The 21,012-nt window shown below is 41.5% G+C and overlaps 1 protein-coding gene across 2 annotated transcripts in view; it reads left to right on the top strand.

Moving 5' to 3' along the window:
* Adgra3 (adhesion G protein-coupled receptor A3) overlaps positions 1-21,012 on the top strand; it is a 107,868-nt gene that overhangs the window by 73,678 nt on the left and 13,178 nt on the right. For both annotated transcript variants that reach the window (XM_028865896.2, XM_028865897.1), the window contains 5 exons: positions 1,698-1,901; positions 8,706-8,919; positions 9,128-9,336; positions 19,056-19,180; positions 20,263-20,386. In XM_028865896.2, the coding sequence (XP_028721729.1) occupies positions 1,698-1,901; positions 8,706-8,919; positions 9,128-9,336; positions 19,056-19,180; positions 20,263-20,386 (876 nt within the window). The remainder of the gene's footprint in view (positions 1-1,697; positions 1,902-8,705; positions 8,920-9,127; positions 9,337-19,055; positions 19,181-20,262; positions 20,387-21,012) is intronic.

Here is a 21,012-nt window from a genome sequence, read left to right as displayed (position 1 = left end):
CAGAGTATTGAAAAGAGGGCTTCTCCAGGACATATTTGTTGTTCTCCATAGGGAAGTTTCATGTATCTGCTGTGGTTGGTGAGACTTACCAGCAGCTGGACTGGGTTTTTGTGTGTTGTGATCCAGCAATAAATTGGAGTGAACATTGTTAGTTTGCATATATAATTAATGCTGATTTCACAGGGTTGGTGTATGAAGCAAAGACATGCATACATAATTATCCTCACACCCAGGAGAGTCATCACGTTGTCCTTAGATTTACAGTTAATCCTGCCACCTTGGCAGGTTTGACAGTGGAGCTTGTCACCTTTTTTTGTCCTGTGTCTTCCCTGGCCTGGGTGGTGAGTGGGAGCCATACTGGGGTTCCTCCTGGGTACAGACATGGTGGCTCGTGGATGGACAGCTTGTACATTTTAGTGACCACCTAAGTTCAGGTCACTTTTGAGTCCCTGTAAAGCTGGAGGGTCAGCAGGTATCATCTGTTTTAGGCAATTATTTTGACCTAATTTACTTTTTGATTCTGTTTATTTCCTACCATTTGGATCAGCATCTGCCTTACTTTTCTAGGAGTAAAAAAAACAAAACAAAACAAAAACAAAACAGCCTTTGTTTTTGTAGTTTTTCTTTTTTTCCTGTGAATACAGTGCATACAGCCTGCTTGTTCTCCTCCACACGAAGAAACAGTGAGGGTGGTCTGAATCTCTAGAGTTCCCGCCACTTCTTCCTGGAGTTATTAAGGGGTTACTGATAGCTCGTTCTCTCGCTCACTTGCTTCCTTCTTTTGTTTCTTTCTTTCTTCCTTTCTTTTCTTCCTTCCTTCCTTCCTTCCTTCCTTCCTTCCTTCCTTCCTTCCTTCCTTCCTCCCTCCCTCCCTCCCTCCCTCCCTCCCTCCCTCCCTCCCTCCCTCCCTCCCTCCCTCCCTCCCTTCCACAGCTCATTGTCTAAGTACTTCTTTCGTGTGTTAGCTCTATATAGGGTATTTTCAAATTAGTTTTATTATTTCATTCTATCTGTAATGCTGAGGTCCAGACCTGACCTTGTATGTGCTAGGCAAATGCTCTATAACTGAACTATAGTGCCTGTCCTCAGGTTATTTTTATTTTTAATTTCTTTTATGTAATTCAATATTACATCATTCCCCCCTTCTCCCTTCTACACTTTCCACACATGCCTCCCCCACTTTTCTTCCAGATTCAGTCTTCTCCTCCTCTTCTTTAATGTGTGTGTTTCTGTGTGTGTGTGTGTGTGTGTGTGTGTGTGTGTGTGTGTGACAGAGTGTGTTGTGCCTGTGTATGTGTGTGCCTGCATTTGGGTGACTGTGAGTGTGTGTGTCTGTGTGTTAGTGTATATGTCTCTGTGTGTGTCTGCGAGAATATGTATATTGTGTGTCTGTGTGTGCATGTATGTCTGATAGTTTGTGTGTGTGTATTTGTGAGAGGCTGTTGTGTGCCTAAGAGTGTGTGTCTGTGTGTATGTCTGTGAGAGTGTGTATTGTGTGTCTGTGAGATTGTGTATTGTGTGTCTGTATATGAGTGTGTGTCTGTATCTCTGAGAGTGTATTGTGTTTGTGTGTGAGTGTTTGTACAAGAGAGAGAGAGAGAGAGAGAGAGAGAGAGAGAGAGAGAGAGAGAGAGAGAGAGAGAAATCTTTGAAATCCTCCTTCTTCTAAATCTTTCAACTCTGGTTGACTTTTGCAGTATTCGCCAAATATTGCTCTGGAAGCTTACGTCATTAAGGCTGCTGGCTTCACGGGGATGACCTGCTCCGTGTTCCAGAAAGTGGCTGCCTCCGACCGCACAGGCCTTTCTGATTTTGGCCGCCGGGACCCTGATGGAAACCTGGACAAGCAGCTGAGCTTCAAGTGCAACGTTTCCAGCACGTTCTCAAGCCTGGCACTGAAGGTGTGCTGGGCTCACTGATCATTTAAAACTATCTGTGCTTACACTTAAAGACACAGTCTGGCTTTTCACAGAAACTTCATTGAAGGGTTACTTTTTTGTTTTGTTTTGTTTTTACGGGGGTGGTGGTGAGAGTTTTTGGAATATTGTGTTGCCGTTTTAAAGGAAACTCTGTCAGGGGTAGAACCGAAGATTTCACTGACCTTAAACATTTTTTTGCCTTCACACTCCCTCTCTCCATCCGCAAATATCAAAAACTACTGTTTTTCTGATTGCCATGGTTTATTGATAATATCGTATAAAAGGCAGATTTATTGATAATATCATATCAAAGTTTTCTTTTGATTTTAAAACATTAAAGCATTTTCATGGAGCCTTAGAATTCTTGTGGGCTCTTGGCAGTGTACCTACAGTGTCCACAGAGGTCAGCCTTAAGGCTGGGCATTTAGTCAGTCATGATGTAAGTCAAAATTTTTGGCAAAGAAGTGCAAATACGTGACATGTATTTTTTAAAAATCCAAGTCTGTGGTATATACTTTTAAAGTGCTTTTTGTTGTTGTTTGAGCAGTGAAAAGAAAAGCTTATCTCCTGACTTTCAGAGTTTGCCTTGGCTACATTGATGCAAAGAACTCTAGAAGCAAGTAGCAGCCCTTGATGGACCCACACATCTTTCACTTAGCTCCGTTGTGTTCTCTGGCCCTTAGTTATGCGGAGCCTTGTTTCCATCTTTCCCTAACTGGTGTGGGAAACAGTTTTTTAATACCTGCAAAATAATTGATCACAGAGGTGCTCTGGTACACTGAAGGTCCCTGCTATGTGTCCAATCAGAGAATGGATGATTAATGTACTTCCTCATAGCTTACCCTGGTGCTCTTCATAAGGAAAGCAAATATGCTGAATGTAGAAATAACTGCAGCTATCCAAGGTAATCTGAGGTGGGTGGGAAGGTCTGAGGATGCTATGCAGTTACTCTGTTTGGTGTGCTCAGAGGCAAACTGGCCAGATTAATCTGTTCCTTTTGGCCTGATGAAAGAGAGTACATGGTACCCCATCCTACCACCTGTAAGTCTAGCTTAGCTTACCCTGCTGCACCTTTTATTGATAAAACATACACTGTAAAGAGATGCTGAGACTGTAGTGGGCAGAGCCCGTGAGAGATAGGCCTGTGTTTCTGGGGAAGACTTAATGGATGTCTTACAGTTGGTATGAAGGGAGAGAAATGACGCTGCCCGACATGTCACCAGGTTCACAGCCTGCCGCCTATGTCCAGAGAGTATTCCCAGCTAGCAGTGAGGACTTCAAGTGGATACCCAGCGATCTGCCCATTTCAGACCATTCTCCTTTTAAGATCATCCTGTGGCTAGAGAACAAGGCACTCTATGTCATTTTTCCTATTTCATAGATGGTTCTTCTACTGAAGCAGAGTGGGAAGGATCATGCTGTTCACGACCCAGAATTAGGTAGTTGAATGTCAGTAGTGAAAAATGTCACTTTAACACAGGATTTTCTCCTCCCTTAAACATTTATTCTGGGCAGTTGTTTTACTCGTATTCATACTTTAAAAAGTGCATTTAATATACGAACTAGACCCCCTGGACATCCAGTCATTGATTGCATCCCCCTTTAGTGTGGACAGACACTAACACATGAGTTGAATCTGTACAAAAGATGCCTTTACTTAGCAGAAGGTGTCTGACTTGTTTACTTCTTGCAAATTTTGTTTTGTTTTTGTGCATCCCTTCATGCCCTCACCCTAGCTAGGTTTAGTGTTTCCATGCATTCTCCTGGCTTAGAGTGTGGGCTCGTCTGGATAAAATGATTTTTTTGGTTGAAAATATGCTGTTTGGGATGTAGAGGATATATTTGATTTCCTGTATATTCTAGATGAATAGCACATGATGCTGTAGAGTCTTGGAAGGGTTTTCAGTTGGAAATAGCTTCTGGGTTAGGGATGGGAGCTTGAGTCCACTTTCTCAGCACTGGGACTCCATCTTCCATATGTTCATATATCTACCTCAGTCCTTTTGTGTCTAGAAAGCCATTAATCCCAGCATTTGTGAGGCAGAGGAAGTAGGATTTCTGTGTCCTTGAAGCCAGCTTGATCTACATAGTAAGTTCCAGGACAACCAGGGTTGCATAGTGAAACTGTCTCAAAAATCACAATAAATAAACTTGAACTAACAGTGAGACTCAAAGCAAAACTAAACATATTGTTAATAGATGAGTCCTATACTAATTATAAAACTTAAAACATGATTACAAAATTAAACAAATCATATATATATGTATCAAGAGAGTGTTAAAATATATATATATATATATATATATATATATATATATAATATAATATATCATATAATTTATCATGCTAGGTGGCTTTTACCCTAGCTGCAGTCCCCTCTCCATTTCCACACCAGTCATTATGCACCTTCAGGATTCCTACCTTGATTCCTGCTCTTTCTCAAGTGCTTAGCTCTTCCCTGCCTGGAAGACACTCTTGCTCTCCCTCTGGGGCCCCGGGCAGGCTGCTTTTCCTTCTTCACACAGAATTACCCACTGTTAATCCCAAGCTGCTTTGTTCATTCCATGGGCTAGTTGCAAGTCTTCTGATGGTGGATTGGCTCTCAGAGGTCATGTGATATGGTTAAGAATGTGGTCCCTGGAGCTCTGTAGCCTGGGTTCATGTTCTCCTTCCCTGCCAACCAACTGTATAAATGGAGGGAGTGCTTTAGCCTCTCCGACGGTCAGTTCCATGCTGTTGACAGGGGCTCATGATATGGTACCCAACTCAGAAGGTTTGGATACGATGAAAGCAGGTCAATATGTTGACATTCACAACAGTACTTTCTCAGTGTTAGCTTTATTGTTACTACTTTGTGGTGGCAGATGTCACCTCTCCCTTATTCTGTGAGTATTTGATAACAAGGACATGATGTCTTTGGATTCTATACAGGGCCAACCACAAAGTAACCTGTTCTCGAATAATTGTTGAATGAAATTAACAATTAAACTTAATAAAGAAAGTCAGTTGAAAAAAGAAAGTCAGTTGAAAATGAATTCTAAAAGCACCCCTCCCCCAATTATCTATAGCAAGAAAATATATTAGGACATGTCACTTTTTTACAGTTACATCTGTAAATAGGGAGCCGTAAATAAATTGGTATTTCATTGTTTTGAATTCAGTGGTTTTGACTCATCCTGATTTTTGTGTTAGAATTTTATAAATATTAAAAAGGTTGTTATTGCTTAACATTTGAATTTTACTTATGGATGAAGCCTGTCTTCTCTCAAAAGATGCTGACATCCATCCAAAGTACTTTCAGGTTTGAGTCAATATCCGTCATGCCTCTTTTTTAGCGGACTGCCATGCTTGATACCAAAAGGCACAAGAGAGCATGCCTTTCATATGTTTTTAAACTGCTTTTGTATTAAAATTAATAGTGAAACAAAACTCCAGATGTTAGACCATGAGGCTCTGGCTTATTGTTAAGTCACCACCTTTTATCTTCCTGGTCCCTGACCACCTCCTTCCGCTGCTCGAGGAATATAAGCGTAACATCCCAGCTCTGTGGGCTTTGGTGCCCCTCATGGCTACACTTCCCTCCATCCTTCTTACAGAGGTCATTGAGTCTGTTCCGAAGTTGAGATACAAAGGTTGAAGGAAACTGAGCAGTGTTGCTCTGTCTCCCAGGTGTGAGCAGCCACCTAAAACATGGCTGCCTGCTGTCCTATGTAAGGCCCGTCATCTTCCTACAGTGAGTGCTAGAAGCTAGAATCATGCATTTCTCAAAGCTTCTTAAGAGACGCTTCCGGTTTATTAGCTGTAATTTGTATGTGTATTATCTTACTCCTTGCTGTAATTCACACATTTTTAAAACCCACATATGATTAATTGAAATTATAAACTATACTTCCTGCCTTAAGGCTAGCAGACAAAAGGTAGAGTCATGAGGAATGTAACAAATTAAATGTTCTTCAGTGATTTCTAAAATTAGATTTACAGCCTTCCCAACAGTAGTGAGCAACACTTCTTTTAAAGGAAGGAAGCATCATTTTACATTCTTACTATAAATGCTGGACATTATTGATACAGCTGGAATTCATCTTATCAGCCCCCCAGGGTTCTGTCTCTCATCCCAGGAAACCTGTAATAATTATTTGGTGATATTCTTTATTGGGCTTGGGAGGGAGTTTAGAAGCTCTGAGTATGTAATGGCCTTGGGTCTGTAGCTCTCGATATGGACTCTTTGTTTATTGTTTTTGATTAGTTTTACAACCTTAAGAGTGGACTTTTTAATTTCAAAGTACTACGTTTCCTTTTTTTCAAATCTCCTTTACAAAATGTTAGCTCTGGCATTTTAAAATTCAATTTGGTTTATTGTTACTAATACTCTCCTAGAGAGCTCTATATACTGTCAAATAATTTTGAGTTCTTTAGTGAGATTATTTTATGAATTTTATAGTTGTTAAGTTTGAATAGATGTCCATTATGTAGGATTATGAACTCTTAATTGATTGTTTGATTTTCATCTTCTTGTACACTTAACAGAAATTTATATAGTTTTATAGAAGTTTACTAGGTTTATAAATAGGTGGATTTATAGTAAATTTTGTTTTTATAAAATCTTATATTTGGTTTTTATTTTTTCTTTTTTTCCCTTTTATTGAAAATAGATTCTTTTCTCATACAATATAGCCTAATTATGTTTTCCTCTCCCAGCTTCCTCAGTCTCCCAGATCAACCCCCTTTGTTTCTCAATAGACAAGAACAGGCTCCTAAGAGATAACAACCATCATATTGAGGTTGGACAGGACAGCCCAACAGGAGGAAAAGAGCCCCAAGAGCAGGCACAAGAGTCAGGGACCCACTTGCTCTCCAGCGCAGGCGCCCCATAACAGTACTACGCTAATAGTTTTAGTATGTATGCAGAGGACCTGGTGACCCGTGTTGACTCTATACTTGCTGCTTTAGTTCCTGTGAGCTCCTATCAGTCTTGCTCAGTTGAATTAGAAGGTCTTGTTCTCTTGGTGTCCTCCATCCCCTCAGGCTCTTAACATTCTTTCTGACTCCTCTTCTCCATGGGATGCCCTGAGCTCTGAGGGAAGGGATTTGTATCATCTTATATTTGTAAGAATAGTAGGAACCTTTGCATGGTTTTTCTTAGACAATAATTCTGACAGGTATTTTCATGACATCTTCAATTTAAAAGTAATATGTAAATTTCTCAAATAACACCCAACAGATTATTGTCAGATATCTGCTGTGCCTGCATTGTAAGCAGAGCACTTAAGTAAATATAAAATCAATCATGTGCTTCACAGTGGAACCTTTAAAGTCTTTTTTTTTTTTTTTTTTTTTTTTTTTTTTTTTTAGTAAGCATGCCATGTTGACTTGGTTAAATTTATTAACAGTGAGCTATTTTCAGTAAATGTAAGTGACAGGAAGTAGTACATAGGCAATACAAAAATGAATAACAGAAAAAAAGTTATCTGTAGCCCAGATTCCTTCCTGTCTAGCTCATGAGCAGAGGGTGAAGCATGTGTTGAAGCTGCAGGCTTCGATTGTGTGACACAGGTATGCACTCTGTCCAGAAGAGGGGACAGTCACCTAGGAAAGCTACTGGAATGACTCTTCCACCAAAGAGCACGCTGCTCAGACCTTGTGGAGAGTCTTTCTCTTGTCTGTCAGCCATGTTTTCTAATCCGCCTTCCCCAATGTCATCAGAATTATCTTGTTAATAGCAAGTTGAATGGATGGACTGAAGAGTTTGTCAGACAACAGAATAGCGCGGTGTGGTGGTCAGGGCCCTGTCTGCCAAGCATGAAGTGTGTGGAGAGCAGAGGACTCCAGCTGTGGAGTTCATGTTGCCACAAGTGTGGTAGGACATGGATTTAAGCAGTAATCTTTAGTCAAATTATATGGTGGCTTAGGATTTGGTACAGTATTCTCTAGATAGCTCAGAACCAAAGTATTATTAAAGTAAAATGATAGTCACCTTTGTCCTTCAAGAGGAAATTCTTTTGGTGCCCTGAAGATTAGCTTTGAGGTTAAAGGGGTTGGTGGCCAAGAAAAGGACCTCATGATAAATTCTGCCCTTAGTGAATATTTTCAAGTTAGTTGTTAGCTCCTGAGTATATAGATTTTGTTGTTCTTGTTGTTGTCGAATGCTGTGTAACTTAAAATCTGTAGCAAACACAGAAAACGTTGCTGCTTTGCTCTTTGGCTGAGGTAGAGTGTGGAGAAATGGGGACATGTTCTGTGGGCAGCCAGCCCTTTCAGTTTCTCCTGTTCGTGTTTTTCCAAGCACAGGTTTCTTAGTCTGGAGGAAATGGATGCCGAAATGAGGGTGTGTTGAATTTAAACCTCCATTTTCTCGGTAAAATTCTGTTCTTTTATTGTGTGAACCTGGCTGCGTTTTCTTCCCCCTCTTGATCGCTCTTAGTCACTGTAAAACTGATGACCGACCACTGAAATCCTTGATCTGTTTAATTCTTTCTGCCACAGCCGTGTGTGCTATTATAGGAAAATTAACAATTTCCTTATTCCTAAACGCTTGGAAAAAGAACTTGGATTTCTCTGTGTTTCATACTTTTGTTCTAAGCTGTACTATCAGACTTTTTTTTTTTTGCTGAACTTGTCAGTTGTTTTAAATCTTCACTTTTTTATGTGCACTTTTAGAAAACATGTTTAGCATATAATTTGAACCTTTTCATGACAATCTGAGATTGTTTAGGTTTTTAGTCATATATAGTCATATGCTGAACTTTATAATATATGTATGTGTTTTTGTTTTGTTTTTTCCCCAGAATACTATCATGGAGGCTTCCATTCAGCTTCCTTCCTCCCTCTTCTCACCAAAGCAAAAGCGAGAAGTCAGAGCGACCGATGACTCGCTCTATAAGCTCCAACTCATTGCATTCCGCAACGGAAAGCTCTTTCCAGCCACTGGAAATTCCACAAAGTTGGCAGATGATGGCAAGCGACGGACAGTGGTGACCCCTGTGATCCTCACAAAGATAGGTCCGTGTGGCAGATGTTACCCAACAGCTGCGAGGCGCCATGGCTTTATTGGTTGCTCTTCCTTAAAAAAGCTTATTTTTGTTCCTCTGTTGTTTTAATGAGTCACTCGTGAAAAAAGATCTTGCCGAGTGCCCATCAGTGTGTAAGCTGGCATTTAATTGTTTATGAAGTTTGTTTGAGAAATCCCGTTCTTTCCCATTTTCTCCAGATGGTGTGACCGTAGATACCCACCACATCCCTGTTAATGTGACGCTGCGACGAATCGCGCACGGAGCAGATGCTGTTGCCGCGCAGTGGGACTTTGATTTGCTGAACGGACAAGGAGGCTGGAAGTCAGACGGGTGCTGTATACTCTACTCGGATGAGAACATCACCACCATTCAGTGTGGCTCCCTGGGCAACTACGCTGTGCTAATGGTGTGGCCGTTGTTAGCTTGATGCATAAATACTAAATATTCTAATGGTTCTCTATGCATAATTAAGCTCAAACGAAGAATTTACTTTTTAACTTAACGTAAATGGCTCCATTTAATTATGTAAGAGGTGATTCTGGATTTCAAGGGAAATTGAGTTACTACCCAGTGAAGTAAAGGAGACTGTTTTGTAAAGGATGCTCTCGTGAACCCTGTAAGGAAATCAGATCAGCCAGGCTCTGACCTTCTTAAAATACGGAGATACCTTGGGTTTATATAGTTCAACTTTGTCAACATAGGGCAATCTGTTTGCCAAAGGATGCACAGCCAGTAACAACAACAACAACAACAACAAAAAAAAAAAAAAAAAAAAAAGATTTTCCTTTCTGTTTTGCCTACTCCTGGCTTTCTGACCACACACCCATAGTGCTGGCCTTTTTAGTTGAGGACAAACATGGGGATGAATGGTGATGACTGAGTTTTATGACTGCGTGAACAGTATTGAAGGCGTGTCTTCACTTTGATTGGCAGGCAGCCCCGTTCTGCCCACTGTTCACATTGTTCTTGCCGGATAGTCACTATTTTGTAAAGTAAGTTCTGTTAATACTCCGGATCAGGTCTCTTAAAAACTGAGGTACCTGTTTCAGTCTTCTCACTCCTGAGCACATCCTGCTGAAATGAGCCCTCTTTGTTACTGCTGTAACTAACTATGTTGCAGTTTTTCTGTGGTTGTTTCATGGTGCTAACATCTTGGTTGTGTTTGTGGAGCAGACAGGAATCACTGCAGGTCTGAGAGACATTGCCCAGAAATGGCCAAGGCTTCCTTCCCTGTTTTATTTAGTTTCAACTGGGAATCTGGTATCTAGGCAGTGTTTTATCCAAGTATAAGTGTTCTTGAAACATGGTTTATTTTATACTTGCTGATTTTTTTTTAAACAGGTAGCATTTACCACTAGAAACAATCTTAAGACAAGCCCAGATTATAGTAATCCTCCTCAATGTTTGCTTCATTTTCCTTTCTTTATTTTGTTTTAATGCCTTTCCTGATCTGTTGGCAGATGAGGCTGCAACATGGATAAGTTATTTGCAGGTGATAGGATTGTCTTGTCAGTGACACCATGAATCTTTGCAGACAGCTGTAAACAGTGTACTTGAGCCATATCCGACATGCCCATACTTTACCCTTAGTACTCTTGAGATCTTCCATGGGTAGTGGAGCATGTATCATTAGAACCAACTTTTTATTATTGTTACTATATTTACTATATTTTTACTATATATAGGTACTATTTTTTTACCCCCTTTTTTTTTTTTGCTTTAAGTTAGTGTTGCTGGCTAATGATTTTCTTCACAAGGTGTGTGTCTGATTTCTGTAAATTCACATTTCACTACTTTGTAGCTGTCTTTAGTTAAGCAGTAATGGGCCTGTGAGCTGGCTCAGGGGATGGCATGTTTGCTGCCAAGCCTGAAGATCTGAGATTTCTACCCCTAGCACCTATACAGGGTGGAAAAAGAGAACTGACTTCCTCAAGTTACCCTCTGACCTCTACACATGCCACATGGCATTCAACACCCCCCCCACCAATACTCATGCAAGATACATAAATAAAAAGTCACCCCCCCCAAATTGGTATTAATTAAAGTTTGAGACAACTTCTTTTTAGGCCTTCATTTTTTTTTTTAAGATTTTAATACAATTATATCATTCCTTCATTTCCCTTCCTCCCTCCAAACACTTTCATATACGCCTTCTTGCTCTCTTTCAAATTCGTGACTTCTTTTTCCCTTAATTATTGTTGTTTGTGTGTGTGCACTCTTGCACGCTTCTAAATACGTAAATACATTATGATGTTACTTGTGTATGTTTTAAGGGCTGAACGTTGGGTACTGGATAACCAACCTATTGGCATGCTCTTCTGGAGAAGACTCTTTCTCCAGTTCTCAACAATCCTTAGTTGCCTGTGGGTTTGTTTTTTTTTTTTTGTGTAGGGTTGAGGCCTGGTGAGTTCCCTTCCCCTTCCACATTAGTTTATGTATTGGTGTCCTCCTTGTTCAGCAGTCATGGTGGTGAGACTTCCTGGGCGTAGCTTCTGACCTACCTAAGAGACACAATCTCACAGCCAACTCCAACTCCCTGTTCCTTTGTCTCTTCAAAGTTTTCTGCTTCCTCTTCCTCAATGATCCCAGAGCCCTCGGAGCAAGAGTCATGGGGTAGGTGTGTCGGTTGAGACTTGCTTTCACAATTCTACATTTTGATTGGTTTTGGCTTTAAAATGTTTTTTTCTCTCACACTTTGAGGATAAAATAATCTGAAACCATGTAGCATTTGAAGGGGAAACAATAGGAATTACACAATTGTCTGAAATGTATATAATACTAATCAGAAGTTGAGCAAAATAAATGAAACGCAAAATACTGCATTTATAGGCTTCACTGTGATACTTCACTCTGTGAAACTTTTGTTTTTGTTTAATCTAATACTAGTTGAAAGCTTCTATTTTTGAACTTCCTAACTGTTCTTCTAAACTATTTAAATTAGTATAATCCTTTTCTAGAAGGAATAAGCTATTCTTTTATCTTTCAGACTTTTAATCTTTTAAAAAATGTAAAACACAGTTTTTCAAAGCTGAAAGACTGCTAAGATCTTTCCCCTAGTTTCAGAGTATCTTGTTTTATGAGATGTAACTGCCACCTAGAGGCAGAAACTGGAAACACATTTTGGATTGCTGACAAAGTTGAAAAGTTACAGTAGAAAGTGGAAAATTTGGAGTTGCTCCTTCATCATACAGGCATGTAATGGAGTTAAACTCACTTAAGGCTGTAGGCATATCTCTGAGCACTTATTTAGGATGTATGAAGCCTCCAGACTCCAGCAAAAATTAGACCTAGCCTATAGTAATTAGCATCAGTTAAGATAGAGGCAGCATCTTTTTAAAATTGAAAACTTTTGTCTTTGTTTTCTTCCAAACTTCCATTGCGTCATAAAATGTAATCCTGCCTTTCTCCTTACGACTTTATGTGAAGTCTAAATGCCCTTCTCTCTTGGGAGATAAGCCATGTGCTTCCTTTTTATGATCCAGTGTGAGAACTGGGCTTTAAAGAGTGAGATACAAATACTATTTTTGCTGCTGTGTCTCGAGTAGATGATATCCTGGTTGGTTCTGATCATCCTGCTACACATAGTTACAGAGAGGCTGTCCAGAGGTTGGCGGGGTAGTAATCTCAGATGTTGAGATTACTGGATTGATATAATAAATAGCCAGTGGGGGTAGGAAGAATCGAAGAGCTCTGGGCAGTCGGAGCAAATAGGAGTAGACACTGTGTAGGACCTTAGTAGCTCATTCAGTACTAGTTGTGAGGATAAGTGTTCACTGTTCCTACTATATTTGTGTTACTAGTATCATCTAGATCACTAGTTCTCAACCTGTGAGCCATGACCCCCTTGGGGGTCAAACAGGGGTCATATATCAGATAGTCTGCATATTTACATTATGATCCATAACAGTAGCAAAATGACAGTTATGAAGTAGCAACGAAAATAATTGTATGGTGGTCGTGGGTCACCACCACATGAGGAACTGTTCTAAAGGGCTGCAGCATTAGAAAGGTTGAGAACCACTCTTCTAGTTGTAAAGGCCAATGCCACTTCCTTGTTCCTCTAATAATGCTTGCAAATTTGTTTCTATAGAGCGTGCTAGTGAAAGCAAACCAGTTCCATTTAGCCCGTAGTTGACCCAGAATGCCAGCTAGGTTTCTGCTTAAACAGTCTTTATACAGCACACTCATCTGCATCAAATGTTTTAATTACTTCTGTATGTGGGTATAGAGTGGGAACTCTTCAGCTATCAGTTTTAAGTAACCACAGTTAATAGCTTCTTGCATATTGAAGAGATTTGTGTGTTCAGACAAGATGAATATGTAGTCTTGTTTTCACCCATTTTCCCACATGCTTGCTTGCTGTACACATTATCCTAAATCATGCTTCCTGAACGGAGAGATGGCGCAGTGGCTAAGGTGCTTGCTGTGAAAGAATGAGGACCTGTAGGAAAAGGCCAGATATAATTGTGGGTGCCCTTAAGGACAGCACTGAGGAGGCAGAGACAAGAGGACCCATGGTGTTCGCTGGGCAGCCAGTCTACTTGAATTGGCAAGCTCCCAGTTCACCAAGGAACCCATCTCACAATGTAGGAAGGAAAGTGATCTGGGAAGACTCCTGATACCGACCTCAGGACACATTGTGGTGCTGACGCTTGTAAGGAAGTGGAGATGGAGTGCTGGTGGCTGATCTTCAGTAGGCATGCTTGTATCAGGCACCTCCTGGTGTCTTTGTGGTTTATGGCAGTTGTCATAGCCGCCTGTCCACAGGTCTGGAGCTAAGGTAGGTCAGCTTTGGAACAGTGGTTAGAATCCAGGCAGTGTGTTCCAGAAGCTCTGTTCTTAACCACACTGCAGCACCTCGTCTCTCGAATCTCACATCTCACAGGGAAATTTTTTTTTTTCAAGGCTCTGAGGAACATCTCCTGACTCTGTCCTAATTGCCTTAGATTTTCTCTGTTGGGTCTATTTCCAGCAGTTTGCTTACGTAGTGTCGTTTTACACATTTCATGACTTCTCTGCAGGATAAATTTCTCGAAAATGAAAGTAATGATCCTAAGGACTAGCTCTTTTCACTTTTTCGTTAACATTTAGTGCTTGGCAGTGTACAAAAAACCCTTGAACTAGAATTAATACTATGTGTGATATGCCCACCACTAAAACTGTCATGGTTGCCACTCCAGCATATAGAAGCCCCGTGATTTTTTTTCTCCTGCCTTTCTGACATAGTGTGCCTAAGGTAAGAAGTGATTGGGCTCAAACATTCCACACTTGGCCAGCATGGTGTTTCTTTGTGTGTCCGCTCTCTTCTCCATCACGACATTGGAGAGATTTCTCTTTGTGTGCAACAGCAGTTTGCATAGTTTAAAAGCTGTGTATCAGTCCATGCAGAGAAAATACTGAAAACTGTCTGTTATATTGATGGAGGCATTTGGTGACTGAGTGGAAACTGGTCTTGATGAGTCACATGCTTGCTTTTGATTGGCTGTACATCCTCAGGCGTGGAGGCTGGGGTTATAACCCATTCACGTGCTCAGCTTCAGTATTAACGCCCCACAGTGGACCAGGTCATGGGTACCAGTTTGGTCTCGGTGGTTAGGAGGTTTCTCGGTTGCTCCATCAGCCTTTGCTATGAGTGGTTTCACTCTCTCTGGGCCTTGTGTAACCGGGCTGTTGTTCTCATTTAAACTCTGGTGACTGAGATGTTGAGCCTGTGTGTGGATTCTTAACAGACAGTTGGTGAAGGCAAAGCCCAGCCTGAGTGTGCCTGGGCTTGTTTCCCGGGGATTCCTGAGGGGAATCCTGAATACAAGCTCTTGGGCACTTAGGTTTTGCAGAGCTCTTTTCAGGCTTTGCTCTTCTCCCCTTGATTCCTGTATAAACAGAATTCATTGATGGCTTTGTGCCTGACTTCTTAGGGTTTTTATTTTGTTTTGTCTTTTTGTGATCAGTGATTTTATATTTTAACATCCTGTTCAAGAGATCCTAGCCTATGGCAAGTTCATGAGGATCTTCATACTTGTACTTTTCTCCCTTTAAAATTTTTTCCTTTCTTTAAATTTTTTTTTTCATTTTTGGTTTCTTCAAGACATTCCAGTATGATTTTACTAACACATTTAGTTTCACTCTTCAGCCAACCCTAATTTTGAGTGTTGTGTGAAGTAAAGGACCACAATCTTTAAATGATCCTTCCATCCTTAATGGGATTTTTAAACATTAGTTTTTAAAATGTTAAATGCTTTTATTTTTTTAGCCATGTATTTGAATATCATGACTTTTTCCTTGCAAACTTCATAGAAATCATTGTCTGTTTTCCTTTTTCCTCTTTTTTTTTTTTTCCATTTCTGGTTTCAGATCTGTTTTTAATTTGTTGTATTGGTAAGAGTATATCTATATTGTGACACACGGGGGTGCCCTGAGATAATCCTTTTGTGAGAGCAGCTCCTGGACTGCTTGGGAAGTTGCTATTTCCATTGTTCTTGTTCATGGCATGATGATCACGAACAAATTAAAACTCATACCCATTTCATACTTAGCCTTCTTGGCCTTGAAGTGCCTCTGGTGCTCTGCCAGGTGACTGCACATCAGAACCTGAGTGGGGGTTGTTTCTCTGCTGTTCTGTGGTCTCTGTCTCTGCGGCGCACCCTGCTTGGGTTCTGTTCCCCTCTGCTGGAAGAATCCTGACTGAGGTTACCATTAGTCTCAGGCTGTGCGTAGTGTTGAGAGTGTCCTGGGTCAGGGCTTCTCCTGTCTCTGTCACAGTATTACTAATAGGAATGATAGTTTTACTTTTTCTCCTCTTAGTGCTGGTTTTATACAATATATTTAGCATATTTTTATTTCACAATCTGTATTACTTTAATATGTGATTCATAGTAACCTCACCCATATTTCTCTTTGGTTTGTTGATCTTTAGCTTTTGTACTGTCCTATCCTAAGCTTTTCAGTGGCCTCTGGTTCTTATATTGTCTTCTAGTACTCAATCCGGCAAGCTGCTCCCTCCGCCTTCCCCCTACATACTGAAAACCTAAGGGTGATTTTGACGGTTTGGATGGTTCTGTGTCGAATTGTTAGTAAGTACCTACAGGACACCCTGCAGATCCTGAGGTATTTACTGCCTGCCCTCAGCACATTCTTTAGTTCTCCTGTCAACTAGATTTTCTTTGCATCTGGGCAGGTCACTGTGCCTGTGGACTCTGAAGCAAGCGGTGCCTGAACAGAGTGTGGTGGCTCCGTCAAGATACTGAAAGTTTATCCCCAGCTCTTAACTTCGTGCTGGTACAGCTGCTTCTCATAGAAACGGAGTGCTGTTAGATCGCTTCTTCTGGGCATCTAACTGATGTTCATTACTCAAACATTATAGAGTCTCCCTCTTGCTAGACATGTTTCTTGTGGCCATGCTCCATAGATCCACACCGTGGACCCCTTATGAGGGCACTCAGCAGGGTCATTGGTGAGGCCTCTGTCTGTTTCCCTCTGTGTTCCAGGTTCACCCTGTGTCCTCCAAGGCCAATGACTGCGCTTCCTATCACTACATGTCTGCTGCTCAGCACTGAGCCCGTCTGTGATGGGCCCCCAGTTCATGGCTGTTAGGAAATGGAGGAGTTGCAGGCTGGAGCTTGTCATGGTGCAGTGAAACACCAAGGCTGGAATTCAGTGTTTGTTTCCCCTCTAGCTTCCCATTAGCTGGGATTTTGGTTTTGTCACTTGTCATTAACTGTTCTTTTTTGTTGCTAAGGTGTTGGTTTTAAGATGGTCTGATACCATTTTTTAAAGCTGTGGTTTTATATTCTTAGCTTCCACTTCATCCCTAGAGAATTTGCTTGCTTTCTCACTGCCCTGTTCAGGGTGTTCCCTCTTTGCTCCCTGCTCTGTTGAAGATGTCCACTCCTTCCTTCCTGCTCTGTTGAGGGGGTCCCCTTCTCTCCATGCTCAGTAGAGGTTACTAACCCCCTTCCTGCTCTGTTGAGGATCTCCCCCCTTGCCTCCATGCTCAGTAGAGGTTACCAACCCCCTTCCTGCTCTGTTGAGGATATTGCCCCCTCCCATCCTTCTCTGTTGAGGATGCCCCCCCATCCCTGCTCTGTTGAGGATGTCCTCCACTTCTCTCCTTGCTCTGTTAAGGATGAGTTCCTTTTCCTTGTGTATCTGTCCACTGTCCCATCCTTTTCCATCTAGCTTTTCTTCCTTTAGACATTGTCAAGAGCTTTCTGCTTATAGATACATCGCCGTGAAGTCCTTCCTCCATCCAGCCATCCTCTTGTGCCCCCAGGACTTATTGTGGGAAGAGAATTTAGTAGGGAGACCTGCTGGGCCTACAGATTGACCCCTGCTGCATACTGCCAAGGGTGCAGGTGACTTTGTGATCCTGGTCTTGTCTGAGGAAGGCAGGGTTAAGATGTTTGCTCTCCCTGAGCAAGAGTGTCCGTATTATGCTTGGGTATCACACTTGGCGGCTCAACTTGTTTGGATCTAATCCTCACAGTCCTTCATTTCTACATGCCTCAGTTTTGTGAGCTATACAATGGAGCTAGTCATCTACCAATGTCATAGCATTGCTCTGGGTAAAGTGTTGAATGGTTCGTGTCTGGGTTGTGGTGTTAAGTGCCTTGCTGCCATTGATGGCTGAGCTTTGCCTTGTACAGGGCATTTTGTAGATTGAGCTCCAGCGAGTGCAGTCGGGCTCTGTCTCTCTCCCCCGGTGGCTGTGAACTGCAAGAGCAGGAAACACACCTTGCATCATTTTGGGTCTGTTTATGTTTTTGGAACTTGAACGTAATGTCTGATGGTTTTGTAGCCTTGGAGACACTGTCATCTACCACATTCTCAGCTGGTGACTAGGAAAGTGTTAAGTGGTGACAGACATTAGGGAGGGTGGAATCTGTACTTTCCTGCAGTCACCTCCTGTGGGGTGCTGCTCCACAGTGGAACAGTATTCTAGAGTTGAATGTGACTGTTGGACTCAGTGGGTTATTCTTTTAAAAGGATATAAACTTGGGAAGGAGCTGTGTTGCCGGAGACTGGAGTTGGCAGAAGGGAGTAGGGTGTGGATATGATCGAGATACATTGTATATGTGTATGAACTTTTCAAAGAATACATTAAAAAAGTCCAGTGTAGATAAGTGTCCTCCAAAGGTCTGCCTGCTAGAGGTTGGGTTAACAGCTTTAACCACTCTGGATGGAGCCACTGTGAAGGGTGGGTTGTAGTGGGGAGGCTTTTAGGTGACTGAAGGGCCTCTGTAAAGGATATTAGAATCCTCATCTCCTCTTGATATTCTAGCTCACATTAGGCAAGCACCTTTACCTACTGAGTACATGATATACATAAGGAGTACAGACTATATGATGTGCTACCTTGCCACAGGCCCAACAGAGAACCAAGTATTTATGGGCTGAAATCATTAGTCAAAGTAAACTTTTTCTCTTTGTAGGTGGATTTATCTTAGGTGTTTTGGTCACTGTTTCAGAAAGCTGGCTAATGTGTTACTTAATAGACTCATCATTAACATCTTGTGGGATACCACTGTGTATTCATTCTGTTAGTTACCAGTGATTTCTTAGTGTATGCAGTATATGTTCTGTTTTTTAAACACAGAGATGAGGCTTAGGTTGCGGTGACTGGTTGATCATCATGTCCATATGATACCAGCTGTAGACAGTGTGGAGGTTTGAATGAGAAGTCGCTTCCTTAGGCTTATGTATTTGAACATTGGGTTCCTTGTTGATGGTGTTGTTTGGAGGTTCTGGAACTGTTAGGAGGTAGAGCTTTGGTGGAGGAAGTACATCACTTGGGTAGGCATTGAGCATTTATATGCTGGCCTCACTTCCTGTCCTGTTGTTTTTCTCTGTTTCCTGTGTGTAAAGGAAATGTGATCTGCCAGATTTCTGCTCCTATGGCCATGGCATGCTTTCCTGGCCATGATGGCCTCTAATCCTCTGAAACTGTGAGGCCAAATGAACTCTTCCTTTCTTTAAAAAAAAAAAAAGTATATAGCAAGAGACATTATTAGTCACAGAACCAGAGACGTCAAGGCCAGAGGTTTTAGTCAACAGCATGTTTCAGGTTTTCAAGAAACTTCCAGTAGCTAACTGTCACTAACAGTCCATGAACTTTTTTTGTCCCCTCAGGATCTGACAGGGTCAGAGCTGTACACTCCAGCAGCCAGTCTCCTGCATCCTGTGATTTACACTACTGGCATCATTCTCCTCTTGTGTCTCTTGGCTGTTATCATCAGTTACATGTACCACCACAGGTAAGGGAGTGCACCTGACCATCACAGCTCTGTGCGCTTGGATGGGGACTTCATTCCAGATTTCCTGGTGGCAACAGTGGTTCCCTTACAAACTAAGGAGGCTTCATTCCATGTCCATCTGGGATGTGACGTGTCATTACCTGAGACTCCAGAGCTAATTTCAGCCCTGAGGAATATTCTCATTCCTTTTGTACTCTGGTGAGGACATCTTCCCCTTTCCCGTTTGCTGGGGTGCCTGGAAGAGAATATCAAGTGTGTCCTGGAGGCTGGGGTGGTGGACACCGGAGCAAGAGGGCCTGAAGGAGAATGGTTCTGTCATCCGTAGGGGTCCCTGAAGAGGTGGCTCTAGGTACTGTCTGTACTTGTATTTTATAGCTTTTTCGATGTTATGATGTCTTTAAAGATGGCACTTTTAAGAAAGTCGGTTTAGAGGACTTGGTTTCTGTTAATTGGAGACACACCTAAGGAAACGTACTTTCTGATTGGAGGTAATGAACTAAAAGCGTTTGCAAAGCAGGAAACTCACTTTACAAAAGATTCTGCTAGAACGTATTTTTCCGATTTAAGTTGGACATATGTGGCATTTCTTGACATTTGCTGTGGAAACAAAAGGTGATTTTGATATATTAGAAGAAAAAGAAAGACTTCAACATTTCATTGCAGAAGGCCAGGAGGAAAAGCATGTGTGCTGTCCTCCCTTGTCAGGATCAAAATCCATTGGCACCGCTGCAAACATCTCCCCATAGCCAAGCACATAACGATGTCTTCTTAGATGTCATTCGTGACAAGTATCCAGGTTCTTCTGATGATGGAGAATTTGTATGGCTTTACTGGGTGCTGTGATTCCATAAATTTTTTTTTTTTTTTTTTTTAACACATAAAGCTAACAATGTTAGGTTACATGGTTCCTCAAATTGTTTGTGTGTCTGTGTATTTCTAGTATTTGCTCGGGTAGTAATATTTTAAAATGTAAAGCATTAAATGTCCCCTTTTGTGCAGCTGGACTTAACCTGTGGATGCTTGTGAGAGCCCTGCTGCCAGTGTTCCAAACCGAATGTTCACGCTCCTCTTTTTCCCAACAGCTTGATTCGGATCAGTCTTAAGAGCTGGCACATGCTCGTGAACTTATGCTTTCATATTTTCCTGACCTGCGTGGTCTTCGTGGGAGGAATAACCCAGACCAGAAATGCCAGCGTCTGTCAAGCAGTAAGTCAAACTTGAAAGGTTTTAGGATGGAAAAATATTATGATTCTAGAAAATAACTGTGTTTCGTTAGCTATAAAACAAAAAACTTGTTTCTTTGGAGTCTTCCCTTTACCTGCAGCCCAGCCTGATACCTGCCCACTAAGCAATCTAGCAATGTTCTTGAAGTTTTGATTACCTATTCCCAGCTTAATGACCAGCTCTAAAAGCTTATTTCGGTCCTTGGCAATTGCCTGTTATCTGTCAAGTCCTTTACAACGCTTAACAGTTTATTTAAATGTTTAGAAAGTCCCAACTTTGAATAAAAGACAAATGGCATTTTTTTCTGACAGTAGATTTTAAATAACTTAATCCACTGACGAAAGCAAGAGGAACTGGGCAATACAAAGAATTAGGTTTGGTAGATGTAAAGAATTAAATGTTTAACTCTTGTTTTAAATTATCACCTCTGCACTTCGGGTATGACATAGTTACCGTATCCTCTTCCCCATAAGAACAGGAGATAACGTAGCTTTATTTCCTTATTTGTACATTGCTTGCCTAAGAATAAGAGGCATACTACAACGGTGAAGAGTCGGACTCTGTGGATTGGCATCTCAGTTCTACTGCTTGTTGGCTGTGTTGGTGGG

The sequence above is a fragment of the Peromyscus leucopus genome, chromosome 10 (assembly GCF_004664715.2).
Source record: "Peromyscus leucopus breed LL Stock chromosome 10, UCI_PerLeu_2.1, whole genome shotgun sequence".
Taxonomy (NCBI): domain Eukaryota; kingdom Metazoa; phylum Chordata; class Mammalia; order Rodentia; family Cricetidae; genus Peromyscus; species Peromyscus leucopus.
This window is presented reverse-complemented; position numbering and strand designations above follow the sequence as displayed.